Here is a 19,240-nt window from a genome sequence, read left to right as displayed (position 1 = left end):
TAATCACAGTAAGGAAAGGTTTGTTTTTTCAAAAACAGACAATGGTGCCATGAAATTTTTCTAGCATTTTCCTAATAAAATCAAATGATCTAAAATACATAAACTTGGATAAATCTGATGAACTTAGATAAACAAAGCTATTTAATACACATTAATTATGGGCTAATATGTAAAAAGAATAGTAGTTTAGTAGTCTTTCAATTTCACATGGTCTTCACTATGCAATCCTCAATCACGGAGGCCTTTTTTTTTTTTTTTTTTTTTTTTGAGACAGAGTCTCACTCTGTCGCCCAGGTTGGAGTGCAGTGGTGCGAACTCGGCTTACTGCAAGCTCCACCTCCTGGGTTCATGCCATTCTCCGGCCTCAGCCTCCGGAATAGTTGGGACTACAGGCGTCTGCGTACAGGCCTTTTTTATATCACTCATTGGAAAATTGGGGCTGGGTGTGGTAGTTCACACCTGTAATCCCAGCACTTTGGGGATACTGAGGCAGGCAGATCACTTGAGCTCAGGAGTTCAAGACCAGCCTGGGCAAGATGGCGAAACCCCATCTCTACAAAAACACAAAAATAAGCTGGGTGTGGTAGCATGTGCCCGTAGTCTCAGCTACTTGAGAGGTTGATGCATGAGGATGGTTTGAGTCTTGAGCCTGGGAGGTGGAGGTTGCAGTGAGCCAAGATAGAGCCACTACACTCCAGCCTGGGCATCAGAGCCAGATCCTGCCTCCCTCCACCAAAAAATAAGACTTAAAAAAAGGAAAATTGGAATCTTTGGTTTTATCTGAATGAGTACTACTAAAAATTGATTTCTTCCCTTTTAAATGACTAGGGAAAAGAAATTTTAATTGAATTTAGAATTTTTTCGTTTTACTAAATGTTTAGTTTCTACTGTGAAACAATGAAAACATCTTAAGAATTAAGTCTGAAAAAAAATCTGTAATTTCCAATAGAAAAGTGGAGCTTAGAAATCAGAAATCAAATTATACAGTATATAAGTATTTTAACGAGAGTTTTTAAGAATTTTAAAATCTTTGAAAATGTTATTATCACTTTAAGTTTAAAAATATGGAGCTTTAACATGTTTCCTCGATCACTAGATGCATGAATTAAGCCTAGGACATTTTCTGAATGCAAAATGGTTTGAAAATTAAACAATTCATATTTGAGTTTCATGGTTTCTATCTAAACATCTTTTACAGGCCAAGTTACAATATCCATGGAAATGCTTTCAGTTATAAATATGGTATTAACAGGATCAAGAACAGCTGACAAGTAATTACAATTAATAAATTTGTTCAAGTTGGCAATGGTGTGTCTAAAAAATTAATGAATTTGATAAAATGTCACAAATGCCCTTCCTTGGAACCAAGAGTTATAAGCTATAAGTTAATCAGAATATAACTCTGAAGTTCCATTTTAGGCACATTTTCTCATGTTCCAGGGAGAAAAGCACCATAACCTCCTGTAAAATATTCCTTTTTGATACTTCTACTGCCATCACTTCAGTTACCTTACTGGAACTGCTTAATCTATGTTTTTTCTTACAAGTATTTCTGCATATAATGCAGTATGCTTTATAGCTAAGGTTTAACATTTCTAGATACATCAAAAGCTAGAGCTAAGGTTTACCAAATTTAAGAACCTTATGAAGTTTATAATTTTGTATCTCAAAAAAGGGCACGGTCTTATGTATCTTTGATTTACTTAGAACAAACTACATACAAATGGCATAGTTTTTTAGTTATTAATAAAACACTAGCTAGACTATAGATAAAGGGTGTGTGTGTGTGTGACTAAGAACAGTAATAGAAAGGTCAACTCAATTAGAATCAACAGGCTATAACAGCTCAAATCTCAAAGCTGAAGGGAAATGACATACATTATTCTACGCATACTCCTCACAATTCTGATGGTACCTTCAGTGGAAACCTTTTCCTATAATTGTCATGTACTCAATTTTAAATGTAAGAAAGTTCAGTTACTAAGTGGTTGTATTTACAGTAGAAACTAAACCAGTTGAGAATTATGCAGTTAAGTAGACTACCCAAAAGACTGCATCTTTTCCCTGTTCTACTTTATCACAAAAGGGCAAAAACTAAAATTCTGATCCTTCACTTTCAAATGTCCATATCCCATCAGCCTTTCCCGAACTGTGTTCAACAACAACTCTTCTGGTAGGGCAGAAAAAGAGTTCTGGAGTTCAAAAAGTTTGGGGGAAACATTACCTATATTAAGCCCCAATAAATCCCATAGCAAATAAACCTTCATGTGATATCAGCTAGTGTTTCTTAACTTTGAGCATGACATACTTGTGAGACAGTCTCTCAACACTCTTCAAATCATTGTTCTTTGAAGTTCACAGGTCAGGAAAACCGTGAGTTTGATGATGGTTTTAGACAACAAAAAGCAAAGAAATCCCTCCAACTGTTCCAACGTACCATTCTAAAGTGCTTTCGATTCAATTTACCAAAGAGATAATTTCCTTCATTAGAATATTCCTTCTAAGAAATAGAAGAATTTGAATAAATTAGTGATACAAATCAGTCCCTAAAACCTACAAATTCAGTCATGATGTGTGATTCCGGGTAATCCATACCAAATCCTTCTTTTGCTGCTCTTCATAGCTGAGAATATTTATCAACTAAGATAAACAAATAACTAACTCAAAAAGACAATATGACACCATAATCACATTACTAAACTATTTACCAATATCTGGATTGAAGATTTCCTCCACAACCAGCTGAAAAAATTCTTTGGAAACACCTCCTTCATCAACTCCTTGTTCTCCTTCAAATTCCACATACAACTGCTTCTTCAAGTCTGCAGGATTTTCCATAGCGATCATCTCTAGCTAGTGATTGAAAAGACAAACATGAAAAGAAGATGACTGCTAGTATCAAGAAAAAGGCAAAATAAAAACAAGGAGTAGGGTTAGGAAACAAATACAAATTTTTGACTTTTTGTATGTAAATGGAAACAGAAAGCAAACTGATAAAAAGCCAGTGAAGACAAAGATTCAGTCTTAATGATAATGAAAAAGACACAAAAGATACCAGCATAGTAAAAAACTTACGAACTTTACTGATTTATTACAAAATTAACATACAGTTAATTAAGATTTTATTACTTGTGTGTTAACAAGTCTGGACTACACAGTTAGGACATGGAAAAGCAGCTAAATACTTTCAGCAAAAACAATGGAGTAGAAGTCTGACCTCAAAATTGTCCATTAGTAGTCCTTTATTTTTATTAGAATAGAAACTCAAGAGTTAAGTCTTAATATCTACTGTCATAAGTAAAATATTTCAATTAAGAAAAGTACATTGAATAGTAAAGCAGTTTATGATCTCTTACAATAGGACTTAGTACAAATTACCACCTTTTAATGGGTTAGAACCCATCTTATATTCACATTTCCTTAAAAGTAGGTGAGACATAACCTTACTCACGTCCTTTTTTTTTGTATGAAGTCTCACTCTGTTGCCCAGGCTGGAGTGCAGTGGCGCGGTATCAGCTCACTGCAACCTCTGCCTCCTGGGTTCAAGTGATTCTCCTGCCTCAGCCTCCTGAGTAGCTGGGATTACAGGCAGGTGCCACTACACCTGGCTACATTTTTTATTTTTAGTAGAGACGGGGTTTCACCATGTTGGTCAGGCTGGTCTCGAACTCCTGACCTCATGATCCTCCCACCTTGGCCTCCCAAAGTGCTGGGATTACAGGCGTGAGCCACCACACCCGGCCCTTACTCTTAAATTGTAAGTTATCAAACTTTAGTGTCTAGCATTTTTTCAACTATAAATCTTTTACCAAATATTCTTGTGTACCTATAGAATTATGAATATGCAGTAATTAACCTCATTGAGATTAATCACAAAATCAACACTAGCAATATTAACTGTTTATACTGCATTTTGTTTTATTTTATGTATCTAAAATTTACTAACAGTACGACTGTATCCAGTACATGGACAGATACTGTATCTAGTACATGGATGGATACTGTATCCAGTATCCATCGTATCTCCTAACTTGCCTTCAAACATCTGTTGGCTGGTTAAAAAATTTTAATCTTGGAGATGAAAATTTACCAAAACAGGATATTAAATGTGTTCAGGTTATTCCAACTATTCCAAACAGAGTTTTAAAAATGGTTTTGAAAAATGCAATAATCATTGAAACAACTGTAATACAGCACAATAGTAGTTAAGGTAATAATACTCATTTGGACAATCTAGTCTGTCTATAAAAAATAAAATCTCATAAATTAGCGCATCAGGTCAGGTTGCCCTAGAGCATTGTTTTTTTCAAACTTGTCACCTGCAACTCATTAGTGGGTAGTCTAATCCATTTAGTGGTTTGCAATCAGCAATGGGAAAATCAGAATGCATTCCACAAAGTAATGGACACCTACTGTTTTGTGAAACTTCTGTTTCAATTAGATATCAGACGGATATGCATGTACTGGGATGCTATGTAAAATACTAGGGATTGCAGTCAAAGAGTTTGACAAAACTAGCTGAAATTATCTTCTGGGTATCTTCAACTTTAGGGTCCCATTCTGTGAATTTAGTCTTTAGATTTAAATAATGTCTGTTCTTGTTCAACACCCATCTCTAATATTTACAAAATCATTTTTAGGCCACACAGTTTGAGACTGTTTTGTTGTGGAAAGATCAAGAGTCAGTCAGAATACACCTTACTAGTCCCACCTCTCACTTACCATAACTTTTAACCTTTAAACTTTAGCAAGCGATTCAATTAAGCCTCAGTTTCCTCAACATACTATAAGTTGTGAAGGCTTATTAAGAATATATGAGAAAGAGTGTTACCTTTTAAAACAATTTTGCTCTTTGAACAAAAGATTTGCAATTTTGTGTCCCCAAAGGAACTTGATATAGACTAGTTCCAAGATCTAGAGTCAAACAAATGTAGATGTGAAAATAACCTTGGGGAAAAAAAAATAGTTCCAGTTGGAAACCTGTTTCAAGCTACGGAGTATATAGAATTCTGAGGAGACTAAAATTAGAATTAACATCTTAGCTCAAATGTGGGACCAGGCCAACATTCCATATTGCCATGTAATCCATTCTGAGTTTCCTTATGCCAGTTCCCAACTGGCTAGTGTTAAAGATGTAAGTCAGTGTTTATATGTACCTTTACATCCAAAGGTATACTTGCTTTTATCAAATATAATGTATTCCAAAGTGGAAAAAAAAAAAGATTATCTGGTATTTAGACTATGCATTCTACAGCTTTTCCCCACTAACATTCATAGATGAGAGCTGACTCCTCATCATCAATGTAAAACCTTTTAAAGGACGTGGTGGAGAATTTCTACAGGATTGAGAGGCCCTGTGTTCTACCTAGTCTCAGCTCTACCTAAGACATGTCAAATGACAACTGAAGCAAATTTATCTTTATTATCCATAAGATGTTACATGCCTGTCCACTTCCACTGATCTCTATTCTATGCTCTCCACCTTGGTGCCAAAAGAATGTAACGCAATGCAATATGTTCTATTGTAAATGTAAACATACAACTTTACCTATTTCATCTGTAAAATAAACATAATACTATAGCAATAAATTAATGTATGAACTGCTTAGATTCCCTGCATAAAGTTAGTGTTTAAAAGTACTAGCTGTTGTTGCTGTTATTTTATTGGTTCTAAAACTTTCTTCAATGATGACCAATAATTTTTTTTTTAGGATTATGAGTGATTTTTATTTTCCTTATTCTTTTCCATATTTTTCCATTTTTTACAACAAATACATTTTTCAGAGTCAGAATATGTTCGAATATAAATATGTAAAGAGAGTAATTTGAAAAGTAGTTGGTAACTGAATTCTGTAGACAAAAATTTTGTTATTACCTATTTTAGATTACCATTCTGCTACACATAAGTGATTTCATAAAATACTGTGCCACTTAAAAATAAAGGCTGGGTGCCGTGGCTCACACCTGTAATCCCACCACTTTGGGACACCAAGGCAGGCAGATTGCTTGAGCCCAGCAGTTTGAGACCAGCCTGGGCAACATGACGAAACCTTGTTTCTACAAAAAACTCAAAAAAAAAAAAAAAAAATTAGTGGGGAGTGGTGGCATGCGCCTGTCATCCCAGCTACTCGGGAGGCTGAGGTGGGAGGGTCAAGGCTGCAGTCAGCCGAGATCGCGCCACTGTACTCCAGCCTGGATGACAGAGTTAAGACCCCGTCTCAAAAAATAAAATAGTAAAAACAGAATACATTAATAGCCCTTAAAACTATTTTATTTTAATTAACACATAAAATTTAGCAATAACCATTTTGATAAAGGCCATTATTACATAAATAGCTGTACTGATAATTCTTTTTCTCAAAAATAACCTCCATCCATTGTTCAATTTAAAAAAGATTTAACAAATATAAACCGTAAAGGTGTATTCTTTCCCTAATAGTTATGCTATTTAAAACTGTATGTTGTTGTTGTTTAAACACAAACTTCACCATAAAACTGTAAGTCAGAAGTTGTTTTAAATGCATTAGAATATTTGAAATTTGGAAGACTATGTCAAAACATTCTAAAAAGGAGAATGTGCATGCATGCCTGAATTTATTAGGTATACAGATGTGAATTTTTAGGTATTTTTAAAAGTACAGTGTATGTTGTATTTATTTAATATGGACACTAGCAAGAGACAGAGATTACTGGGGAAAAATAAAAGCATCCTGGATATAATCATAGCTACCTCTTCACTGCGTAACTTCCTCTTCTTTAGGACTCTTGACTTCATCAATTGCTGGATAAAATGATTTTTAATTTCTGAACTTTTTAATTGGCCATGATGAAGAAATCCTAGGGTGTTCATTTTTTTAAAAAATCTGACCTGATATCAAAGTATTTGCAGAATACCTAGCAGGATGACATCTTAATATCAAAATATGGTATTACCAGACTTACAGGAATCAAAAGGAAAACCTCCTCACTTAAAATCTTAATTTCCTGAGCTATTACATCAAACCCATTCATAATTTTTTTAAAAAAAATCTTTAATAGCATGAATATTTAAGTAGAAGCAATACTCAGATAAGAGAGACCTCTAACACTTAAGAATGCCTGGGATTTCTAAGAAAGGCTAGCTTCAACTACTTCAGTCAACTTGAGGCTTAAACTATTGCCTGAGATTTCTAGGTTATCCAGATTAATTTTTTCATGTTCACTATAAACACATGAAGAAAAGTCTGTTACATCTCAAATGTAGTTTAAATGTTTGGGTAATACCAAATCACATAATCACGTATGTCCATGAGACCTGGAATCCTGACTTCTACTTCCAATTCTGCCATTAATTTATGTAGGCTAGAATCTCTTCTAGATTTCATTTTCCTCACATGTAATACTAAGAAGTTTGATGTTTCATTGTCTTAAATTATTATATAATGCTGAGGATCTATGTATATATAGGCTTCATTCTCTCATTCAGTTTCTGAGAAATTACTTTGAGGGCATAAACTAAGAATATTTCTTGGTTTCATTTTTTATTTCAATTAGAATAAATCACAAGAACAATGGAAATTACATGTTAACCACAATATACTGTATGTGTAAGATAAAATTAAATATACCTAGAGCAGCACAGAATAATCTTATTTTTAAAGCTCTGTGAGTCAATGAATGAATAAAAGAATTAAGTTCGTGTTTCAATAATAAGTGTGTTCACCAACGCTGGAAGCTGGGAGCTGAAAATGCTGGAAGCTGGGTTAGACTGGGCTATTAGAAACCAGATGAAAAGGGCCAGTGACTTTCAGAGGGGATTTTGCAGAACCTCCTGGTAGTGGGGCTTTTTATTTGTGCCAATCACCTTTATTTGTGCTAATTCCTATTTTTGAACTTCCCTATTCAATTCCACATCTCAGCCATTCCTTTTGGTTTTTAGGTATTTATGTGAAATTCTAGAACTCCCTGACTAATTGGAACCAAGTTTCACACCACCATCATCCTCTATTCCAAGCTTGCTGCCCCCATGATCCTCTTAAAAATCTGAGTTTCCGAAAGACACAAACATACTTGTATATCAAAATGGCCTTCCTTTCTCTATGTATGCTCACATACATACATACATAAACATACATGCACAAACACCCCAACCCAAGATGTACCAAAAGCCACCTTCCCAAATATTGGAGTCTGGCTTTATCAAAATATCTGTGGAGTATTACCAGAAATACAGATTCATAGGCTCTACAATACAGCTTCTAATCTAAACCTCTTAAAGGATAGGGCCCTGGATTTTTTTTTTTTTAAGAACAATTTTCGCATTCAGATGTGAAGGCAGTTTGGGAGACCTCATGATGGCAATACTATGTTCTTCCATAAACTTATAACCTCTATCTTCTCCTTTAAGAAGTAATTTAAAAAATCTTAATACATACTATCCTTGGAAGTGCTTCATCTAAGAAAAATGAGAAATTATCTACTTGTAAAAGAACACGCAAATGGGTAAATATGTAAAAACCTCATCACATTTAGGAGTGTCTTCATTCAATGAAAGGTGAAGTCTAAGCTCATGTTTATCACTGTACTGTTTTCTAAGGAACAATAACAAAAAAATACTGAAAGTAAGTCCTAGGGGAACTATGGCAGTAAGCTAAACAGGGGTAGGGTGGGGGTGTTCTTAGGCAGTTCTAAAGTGTTTGTGAAGAGACAATTTATATTCTATTGATTCTAAAATTCACTTTTCTTTTTTCACATTATCTGTGAAATCAGATTATACCATACAAATGACAGCATCTTACAATGAATTGCTGGTATTTTTCTGTCTTAGCAGTAATAAAATTATAGTGTTTTCTACAATCAGAGATTAAAATACTACAAACATGAATTCTTCTCTTGTCATCAAAGACAATTTCTCTAAAAACCTCAGGAAAAAAGCTGCTAGTCTGGTTTGAATATCACAATATACAAAAGCAATGAATATATTTTTCTTTTTAAAAAAAATCCATAATTATTAATTCAAGTTACCACTCCTCAACAGAAAACATACAAGAGTCTCATATATGAAGTCACTATTTTCTGGGCTTGATTTCTAAACTAAGGAGTGAACTCTTCTTTCAGCTCTTAAAGCCTAAGATCCCATAATTTTATTTATCAATATTAAGCTTACCACAAAGTTTCTCATTTCTTCTTTTCTACCCAATGCTGCTATACAGTTCCAAAATTAGCAAGTCATAAAAAAGTGGCCAATAGTTTGTTCACTGTGATATATAAGAATGAGGCTTAAAAAGCAGAGATCCTTGGGAAATAAGGTCTTGAAAAACTCATCACTACTTTTGAGCTTTCATATGAGAGAATAATCTTAAACCACTTTCTACTATAGACCTTCTACTATGTGTTACTAAAATATGTGGCTTTATCATAATCATCACCTGCTGTGAATACTTAGTTCAAAAAACTACGCAGGTTATCAATTTTACTTCTAAGACCTATTTTGATGCTGGTTTTTCCAGTGTTTTCACATTCTGTTATTTTTTTTTAAAAAAAAAAAAGAAAGAAAAGGAAGAGAAAGCAAGGGAGAAAGTTAGTTAAGAGTAAAATCTGCTTAGTGGGAGCATTTAGAGTCCCTAAGAAGCTTCTCAGTGAGCATCATCTCTTTCTACTTTAACAGTTTATTAAACTGCCTAACACACATGATTTCTGAAGTGAACTGCTTTTGTGGGCAGGCAATATTCAAGTACATATACTATCTAGTGAATCCTGATTTATAATAGGCCACACCATATTATCTAGTTTTGATATAATTAAGCAGAACTTGCTAAAAAAAAAAAAAAAAAAAAAAAGTTACCATAATTAAAGAGCTCACAGTTAATTTTATACTAACACCTGAGAAGGCTTTAAAAGCGGTTGTTTCCTTAAAATTCTAGAATAGAATTTAAGAAATAGAATAAAGTATACACCAAGTACTTAAACTTTTGTTGTTTGTTAGGCTTGCTTTACTAGAGAAAAAAACGGGGGGACTGAGGAAAATAAGACTGAGTAGACTTCTGAGCAAAAGACAGATAAGGAAGGTAGACAATTTTTTGAACCCTGGGATGAATTTTACAGTGTAATTTCATTGCTTTTAAAGGCTAGACATAGCTTTTGATGAAGACAGCAGAAGGGATCTCACCTCAAGAAGTCAAACATAAAGTATGTAGCTTCGGCATTTGCAGTTCTGCTCCAACAATGGATAGTCATAGACAGACCTCAACATACCTTTCATAAAACCTCACTCACATTCTTATAAAATACCCTATCATTCTGCTAAACTATGTAAAGCAAGGTGCTGGCTGCCTTATGATCAGTCGTTAAGTGTATTAATTATTCATGTGTCTCAAAACTATGTAAGTGAAATAAAAAGGGTACCAGAAAGCAAGCAATAATAATGACTTCAGGCAGTTAAAGCCCCCTTTTGTCTCTGCTAGAAAACCACCCGAGTTGCTTAAATAATGCAGAATCTTTCTCCACCACTATAAACATATCTGACATTAAAAACAAAAACAAAAACAGTAACAAAGAAAAAAACACACAAAATCTCTGCAATTTGTAATTTCTGAGATGTCAAATAACTTTTTCCACTGGGCTATAGTTTTATGAATTCTCAAATTTAGACAATTCTAAAACTAAAATTTAGACATTCTAAAACTAAAATACATTTTAAAGTAAAAATCACATTTCCTAGTTGTGTCAGACAACTTTCTCTACTAGTATACTATAGTATTAACTACCTTAATTTTGGTTGACATTAAATTTTACTTGAAGATGATAAAAAAGCAGCAATGACAGGGATACCTAATACTAGAAATACAATAAAACTCTGAGACAATACACCTGTGACAAATGTAAATTCTGGTAAAATGTGACTGACAATTGGTTTCTGTCTTCTGGCCACTCTTATATTCTTAAATAGATACACTAAAAATAATCTTTTGTGGAGAAAAGCAAAGCAACAAATGGCAACCCCATCTGGAAAACCAGGAAGTTAAGACGAGTACCTGAGTTTCCAGTATTTCCCTGCTCGATCTCCCTGCACTTGATGTTACAGGCACCACCACGAATCCCCAAATTTTTGGAATAGCTGCTGTTTTCCAGAAGTTCCAAGACCCAGAGTTGTCTCTATGAATTTTTAAGTGGGAAGAAACTACCACAGTCAGGCAGTGCCGTCCATACAGGGATATTCTAAGTGGCCCAGCAGGACTCAACTCTTACTGGCAACAGGAACTGGTCTGCCATGGTCACTTCATCAAGTTCACAATAAAACAACTCTGAATTTTACATGATGGAATTTTTTGGACACTACCTATAATTTTATGGTATAGTTTTACTGTACCATTTCTCCCAGTTCAAGACTTCACATCCACACTTATTACTGGGTATCTCCACATTTCTCTTGTTCTGGTCTTTGCCCAACACTCTATTCTCTTCTGAATGAAAGAAACTTTGGATCTAGTATTCAAGATTTAGAAAATCCACTCTTTTTCAAAGATAGAGTGAGCATTATATAATACAACCGATACTTTGTAGAAAACATCTATAAACTTGGACAGGAACAACAAAGTATAATACTTATATCTAAGATCAGAAATGTCCATGTGTTCCTATGCTATACGGTATCATTTTTTTCAGTCACTTTTAAAATGAATTCACTGAACTGTATCATGATATCCCCATTATTAGGTTTTTAATCTAGCAGCCCAACTTACCCGGACAAGTGCATCATCTATGATATGGTCACGTCTAACTTTGAGTCTCAAATATGGATTCAACTGCTGTCCTTGAACTAAGCTGTAGAGAACAGTGATTCTTCGTTCACTGTACATGCGAATTCTATTGTCATAATATAATCCCAAATTCTTTGTGACAGCATTTAATATAAAGGGACATGTCATAAAAGAGAATTTGTTCTCTGTTTCTACTTTGAAAAAAGTATAATCTTTATCCATTTCTAGAACCTCATTCAGTGGTTCATTAATAAACTCTTCAAAAGGGATAAGTGGTTTTCGACAATCCAGGGTTTTAACACCAAGTTCAGTTTCCAGGGGGTCCACTCGAGGACCTTTCTTGTTTCTTCTTTCTTCTCCCAAAAGCTCCTGAAGTGTCAGCTCACTGGATTCAGGGATGGGCTCTTCATCATCTTCTTCATTGTGATTTGTGTCCACTTCCCCTCCCACTACATTTGCATAGTAAACCATTTTCAAGCACTTCGAAGCAGCAACAATGGCATCATCATCGTTCACTAGATTTCGACTGTTAAATTCATTGCTTATAACTTTGTAAGTAATAAGTTGCTGAAATGTCTCCATCATTCTCCGAATCTGGTCTGCATTGTATTTAGACCACAGTCTGATCAGTTTTCCTTGGGCTGCAAGGGGTAGCTTGCTCATTGCTTTGCAAAATAATGGCAAAGCCATTTCCAGATATTCAGGACTGTGGAGATTTCTATTCTCCATTACGATAATGAACAAATTCAGATAATTAGGATCTCGAGAGTATACATTGTGATACGTCAAGTCACATTCCACGTTAGGTGACAAATATACAAGTGCATTGAGAAAGGCAGTTTCAATTTTTTCATTAGACAGCAATCTGGTGTAGACCCTTCTAATGGCATCAATATCCACAGACACATCATCAGGGCCTACTTTTTGCAAATTGTTGTCTCCCTGTGAGCTATCACCTATCCTTGAGGAAGATGCTTCTGAGTCTTCTTCCATAGCAGCAGCAGAACATGCAGCTTTTTCCTTTTCATCTTCATCCTTGTCTTCATCTTTTGCTTGAAGAGATTTCAGTTCTTCCTTGGTGTGTTGTTTAACTTTCCGGAAGCTCTGTACCAATGCCTCAGCACTAGAAAAAACTCTTCCAATAACACGAATTAAAGGGGAATAATCCTCTCTTTCTCTACATAATTCAAGAATTTCATATACCTTCTCTTCTGTTAAGTAAGTCACATCTAGAAAATCAGAGGAAAAAAGAGAACATTTATTTTCATAATATGCATGTTTACCCTGTTGCAAAAAGTTCTAATAAAAGTAAAACAGCCAAACATTGTAGTCTCAACATCATTTATGATATACAACTCTAAAAGTATCTAATACTTAGATTCAGCAAACAAAATTCAATGCTTACCTATTTTTTTCAATGAACTACCTACACCAATGACCTCACCCATGCTTTTACATTCTTTCAACAATGCATAACTCTTAATGAGATCAGGAGAGTTTAAACTTTCTTTATAATCAAGATATCTATTAATGTATAGCTTTATTTATAAATATGAACCAATATGTCATATACTGATTAATCATAATACAGCTCTTAAAACCTCACTGTAGAACAGAAATACTACTAATCTTCTGAGAGTTTTCTTGTTTCAGTACTCCGTTCTCAAAAGACTGAGAAGGCAAAGCCTTAAAAGAAAGGTTCCTTCAGCATCTATGTATGTATTAAAAGAAAACTGGTTCATTTTGGGTCTTCCTAGTTTGTTCTAGGGTAGTCATTCTGTGAGTGATTGAGAAGAATATACCATTTCTCATCAGCTCTTGAGCAGAAACTGCTTTCTGCAGCCAGCAATCAGGTTAGACTAAGTCTCATAGAGTGACAGAAAATAGTTTTTGAGCAATGAAAACAAACAGTGCGAAGAAGGCAACTTATGAGCTGGCAAGCAGTGCAGAGACTATGTAGTCATCAAAATCTATTTCCTCTTTTCCTGGGCACAGAGTTGGACCACATTTCCCAACTTTTTGAGATAAGTGTTATTTTCAGGCCAATGCTTTCCCCCTTCTGGCTAACAGGATGAAAGATATTTTATTTTACAGGTAAAAACAAATGATATATTTTGTGTACTGACCAACATAATACTGAGAATAGTCTTAATTCTCCCTTTCATCAATAAAGTGACATACTTATCATCATCAGATTAACTACTTAAGGGGTTAATTTTAGAGGCACACAATCCTACCTCCATTGTGCCAAACATACCCTTATACATGTACTATACAACATGTAGAATTTTTAATGACTCCCACCTCTGCTATAATATATCTGTTTCACAATGAAAGACAATATAAAATGTAAGTGATCATTGAATGGTCTCCAAAAATTGAACCACAAAAATACCAAATTTTATCATAAGGATCTGATCTGTGGCCAAGCTACAAAAGTGTCAACACTTGCAGTTTCTTTTATGGGCCTTAACTCTTTAAGAACTAATTCTCAGGTTTGTTCTATTAAGAATATATAAGCATCTTTTGCTAAACATCAGTAACCTTTTCCCCAAAAGCGTAAAACCACTGGAAGTCTATTTCTCATTATTTTCACTGAAAATTTTTATAATACCTTCTTATAAGACAATGCAAAACCCCTATCTAATTTCCCAAAATGTAACAGAAAATTAAGACATAAAACACTTTGCTTCCTGAGCAAGTCATAAGCTTAACAAAGACTTGCTTTGCATGCAGTAATATGGCCTGTCCTAGGGATCACGATTCTAGACTCACATGTCCTTTGTTGATATGTCATGCTTTCGGAACATCTTCAAGTGATTCTGACAGTCTACTAATCCTATATAGAATGTACCTATACTTTTTCCATGTAGTGTTTTTTGTTGTGGTTGCTGTTGTTGTTTGAGATGGAGTCTCGCTCTGTCGCCAGGCTAGACTGGAGTGGCACGATCTCGGCTCACTGCAACCTCTGCCTCCTGGATTCAAGCGATTCTCCTACCTCAGCCTCCCGAGAAGCTGGGACTACAGGTGCACACCACCACAGCCAGCTAATTTTTTTGTATTTTTACTAGACACGGGGTTTCACCATGTTGACTGGGCTGGTCTCGATCTCTTGACCTCGTGATTCGCCCGCCTTGGCCTCCCAAAGTGCTGGGATTACAGGCATGAGCCACCATGCCTGGCCTGTAGTGTTTAATATGTTAAACTGAATTTTTCAGATATATAGATAAAAATTAGTCAAAAAACACTGTAATTAGATATGAACATTCATAAAGTTTGGTTTACTGATAGAGGTGTTCTACTGAGAATATATTAAATAAGACATTTTTTGTAAGATTTCTTGTGATAAATGTGTCCCTGAAAATACTCAATCTTTTAAATTCTGCACTTAAAAACCTTTTACACAACAAGAGTTTGGTGCAGACTACTTAATACTTACGCAACTTTGTGATTAGTGTTAATAAACATAATTAATAATCAAAATAAGAGTACTAGTGCAGAGAAAGCATTTCTAATTTCTAATATATGATAGTAACTGTAAAACACTGCAAAAACAAAAACAAAAACAAAAAACAGTAAAGAACAGGGAATAGTACCAGTAGCAGATTAGAAAGCAGGAAAAAGGAAAGGTCAAAACTGCTAACTAATGCAGACTTCAGCAAAAAGAGGTGGGGGCATAAAGACTGGATAAAGCCACACAATAAGCATCTCTAAGATGGAGCATGTGGCCAAAAGAGCAGATGAGTACATTCCCCATGTATCACACCCCCACCAGCTGGCTGCATTCCACTGTGCCAGCACTCTGCATTCAGTTACTGGTACTCTGTGGTGCACACTTACTGGAGAACTGTGCACAATAAAGTCAATGCAGCTTCCACATTATACTGACACACTATATATATAGACATTTACCTATTTTTCCACAGTGTGTGAGCTAATTCATGAAACAGAACTATACACTCTGAAGCAACAAAGTTGTGTAAAGTGACGAAAATAATTCTATTGTGGAAACAGTAGAGGTTATAACACAATGCCACTTCACTAATTCTTTCAAACTTGATTCAGATGATGTTACTGAAAGTTTTAGAGGCAAATGCCTCTAAAATTCTGTCACTTACATGTCATAAACAAAAAGCTTTCTCTCTTAAAATACAATTGCCTCTGCGTGTGTATGGGGGTGGGGGTGCAGGGGCGCTAAGCCCTGGCAGTCATTCAAAAATTTGATTACCGTGTTACTAATTACATTCACTGAGGAAAATAACTTGGAGTTTTAGTATTCGCGACAAGGTAATCGAATCCTGAATTTTGGACACAGGACCATTTAAAAAACAAAAGACCTGAGTGAAGATTGTCATTGGTAGGTCACCACCCTTGGCAGCATGACTGTACCAAATGTCTGTGAGGAGAGTGAGAAGCATATATTTGAAGGAAATGTAGAATTGTCACATAACTATCACAAAATTTTGTCTTGCCTTCAAAAATGGAAAAAACCCACTGCTTCCTCTTCCTACTTCTTTCATCACATCATCCTGAGGTTCCAGAACTCATGCCAGATACTGAGTCCAGTTATTCTATAACTTAAATAGATGTTGTGGCCTAGTTTTGGAGATTAACTATCAATTAATACTTTTTTTCCTAAGAATTTTAAAAAGTTCAAATCCATCTATTAACAAATGAACTTTTGGCATATGATCTGCTTCTAATTAGCAATGATTAAACCTGTAAAATGTAGTTATTATTCCTGTCCTTTACCAAAACAAAAAATTGGTTCTACGGTATCAAAATGTCTTAATGTCACATAAGAAAAAACAAATAAAAACTCATACATTTAAATCTCCCACATGGTTTTCAGCCAACAATTCTCAATTAAAAATAAAACATCTTACCTTTAAAATCAATTCTAGTGCCTTTCTTGTTCATTTTTATCTCAGAGCAGGAGTTGTTGGGGGCACCTTTCGAGTTCTCAAGGTAAGCTGAGCTTGCTCCTTTCTTGGAGGGATGAGGATCACAGAGTTTTGCATTAATCTTATAAAGCTCGAGGGCTTTAATAGCTGCTGCATTATTATCCATACGAAGAAAAGTTGGACAGGAAGCACAAAACTCATTCGTGCAGGCTTCATTTCCACAGCCCTCAGTTAACTGGTGGTAGTAGCGTTCTATTAGATGCTTTGCAGCTGCTCGCTTCCTGTACCAAACAGTCAAACAATAAGCACAGTGATTAGTATAGCTGTCATGTACAAAGCTCAACAGATCATCAAGGCAAAAGTTAGTCAAGCACTGAAGTGATTAACCTGTGTACAAAGATGAGAAGTAGAAAATGGAGATGCACTATTTACCAACAACCCCTGACTAGTGAAACAGCTAACAAATATTTTCTAGGATATTATGATAGTGTCAATGCTTACTGACTGCATTAACAGAGTACACACTCCTTTGGTTTAAAAGTGGGGAGGGGCTCGTCTGATGGTTTCTGTGCTCAAGTTGTTTAGTACAACAGCTGAAAAATCACCAGGTTGACAGCTAAGAGTTTTAGGATTCTATCATTTTAAACATTAGCATTAGGAAAATCCAGTTTTCCTTTACATAGTCACTATTTCATTTTTAACAGTTTGTAAACATTTGACTTACAGTTAACACAGAATATCTATCTGGAATAAAAACTATTTTTCCCAATTATCAACCACATGGGAGACTTAAAAATCAATTTGTAAGTGGAATATCCAAAGCTAGTGTTACACTGAAAGACAGTGGCTGCAGCCTGAGTGAGGTAGATCATGACTGTAATCAATCCCATAACTGTGGGAGGCTGAGGCACGCAGACCACTTGAGCCCAGGAGGTCAACACCAGCTTGGGCAACCTAGTGAGGCTACTCTCTACAAAGTGTTATTTTTTTTTTAAATTAGCCAGGTGTGGTGGCATGCACTGTAGTCCCAGCTACTTGGGAGGCTGAGGTGAGAGGATCACTTGAGCCTGAACGTCAAGGCTGCCATAAGCCGAAATTCTACCACTGCACTCCAGCCTGGGCAAGAGCTAGACTTTGTCTCAAAAAAAAAAAAAAAAGGAAAATAAAAAAGAAAAAGAGGCTCCAAAGTATACAATCTTAAATGTAAAACTTGTCACTAAACCTCCTCCTTAGTTCCACATTACAAGATGGAATATTTTAAGTTGCATCATGCAAAATCTTATATTCCTTTTACTCTGTGAACTTAAAGTATACAGATTAATGTCCTATTTCAGCTGTTACAAGAGAGCTACCAAAACTGAGGAAGGAATTATGTGATCAAGTAAGAAGTTAGATGACATTATCTCTATATTCAACACTAAAGAGTCTGTACTTCTACTAACTGATGATGAGAACACCATAATTTCAGTAGAATAAACTACTGGATCCAAAGAAACGTAAGTCATAGCTATTCCTTTTGGTCCCAAATTCACAAGTATGGAAATAAAAACTACGAAGAATCAAAATTATAAGAAAAATAATTCAGCTAATTTTCAAAACATTCACAGAATTATCTTACTAACATGTAGGACTAAATGACCAATGGCAGAGAATTTACATCTTGCTAATCATGAGAAACTCAGTAACAAGACAGCAAGTGAGTGAAGAGACAAATGAGATCCAATTTTGTCTCTAAAGAAAGACTTTGACTGTCTAAACTATGCAGGTAGGTGACAAAAAGTGATAATTCACACAGATTCAATTCATTCTGGTGCTTATATTTTTTCAAATGTTCCATGCAAATTTACCACTCACTGCATGCAAACAGAGAAAAAAGAAAACCCACAAAGCACACATAAAAATTGCATAAACATGACTTAGAGACATTTTGTTATCTATGAAGCTATAAACAACCCAACCTGAAAACTAAAAACTGTTATCACAGATTTATCACTATGCAAAATATGAAAGTGAAAACATGTAAAAATAAAAGGGGAATGGAGAATCCAGAAACTTTAAAACATACATTGTTAGTCTTCAGTAAAGAAAGGGAGATAATGTCATGTTCTCCCAAACTACAGTGACTTCCCTGGTGAAAATGTAAACAGGTATTTCCTTTCTGGAGGAAAATAGTGAATACGTATCGAAAGTCTTAAAAACATGAATACCACATGAATGAGATCCTACTTGTGGAAAACAATTTGACAATTTTACAAAAATGCAGTTTCCACATCTGAATAAAATCAACATGTTTAATAAAAGATTACTTAAATGAACTGATAATAGGTCACACAATAAAATAAAAACTATCAAGATTGAATCTGACAAGGAACTGCCTAGTCTTCTTGATATATCACTAACTGACAAAAGTCAGTTACAAGGTAGCAGGTGTAGGATGAACCCATTGTTATTTCAAAGCATTAATAGCATTTTCTCTGGACGATGTGATTAAATCAGTTTTAAAACTTCTTTCATCTTTTGATTTCTTATTTTTCTTTCCATAATAAGGATGCTACTTGCATATTAAAAATTAATAACTGTAAGGGGAAAACAACAGTT

General features: G+C 34.9%; 2 protein-coding genes across 30 annotated transcripts in view; one reads left to right on the top strand and one right to left on the bottom strand.

The window, feature by feature from the left end:
- The window catches only part of LOC116275889, a 168,573-nt gene that overhangs the window by 86,661 nt on the left and 62,672 nt on the right, over positions 1 to 19,240 (top strand). The window lies entirely within an intron of this gene.
- The window catches only part of UBE3A (ubiquitin protein ligase E3A), a 99,524-nt gene that overhangs the window by 20,081 nt on the left and 60,203 nt on the right, over positions 1 to 19,240 (bottom strand). For all 23 annotated transcript variants that reach the window (XR_004185239.1, XM_031668923.1, XM_031668941.1 and 20 more), the window contains 3 exons: positions 16,625 to 16,923; positions 11,721 to 12,967; positions 2,709 to 2,853 (listed from right to left, as the gene is read on the bottom strand). Coding sequence is in view for 22 of the 23 variants with exons in the window: in XM_031668923.1 (XP_031524783.1) it covers positions 2,709 to 2,853; positions 11,721 to 12,967; positions 16,625 to 16,923 (1,691 nt within the window). In the remaining variant the exon portion in view is untranslated. The remainder of the gene's footprint in view (positions 1 to 2,708; positions 2,854 to 11,720; positions 12,968 to 16,624; positions 16,924 to 19,240) is intronic.

Source organism: Papio anubis, chromosome 7 (assembly GCF_008728515.1).
Source record: "Papio anubis isolate 15944 chromosome 7, Panubis1.0, whole genome shotgun sequence".
NCBI classification, from domain to species: Eukaryota; Metazoa; Chordata; class Mammalia; order Primates; family Cercopithecidae; genus Papio; species Papio anubis.
Note: the sequence above shows the minus strand (reverse complement) of the source record. Positions and strands in the feature narration are given on the sequence as shown.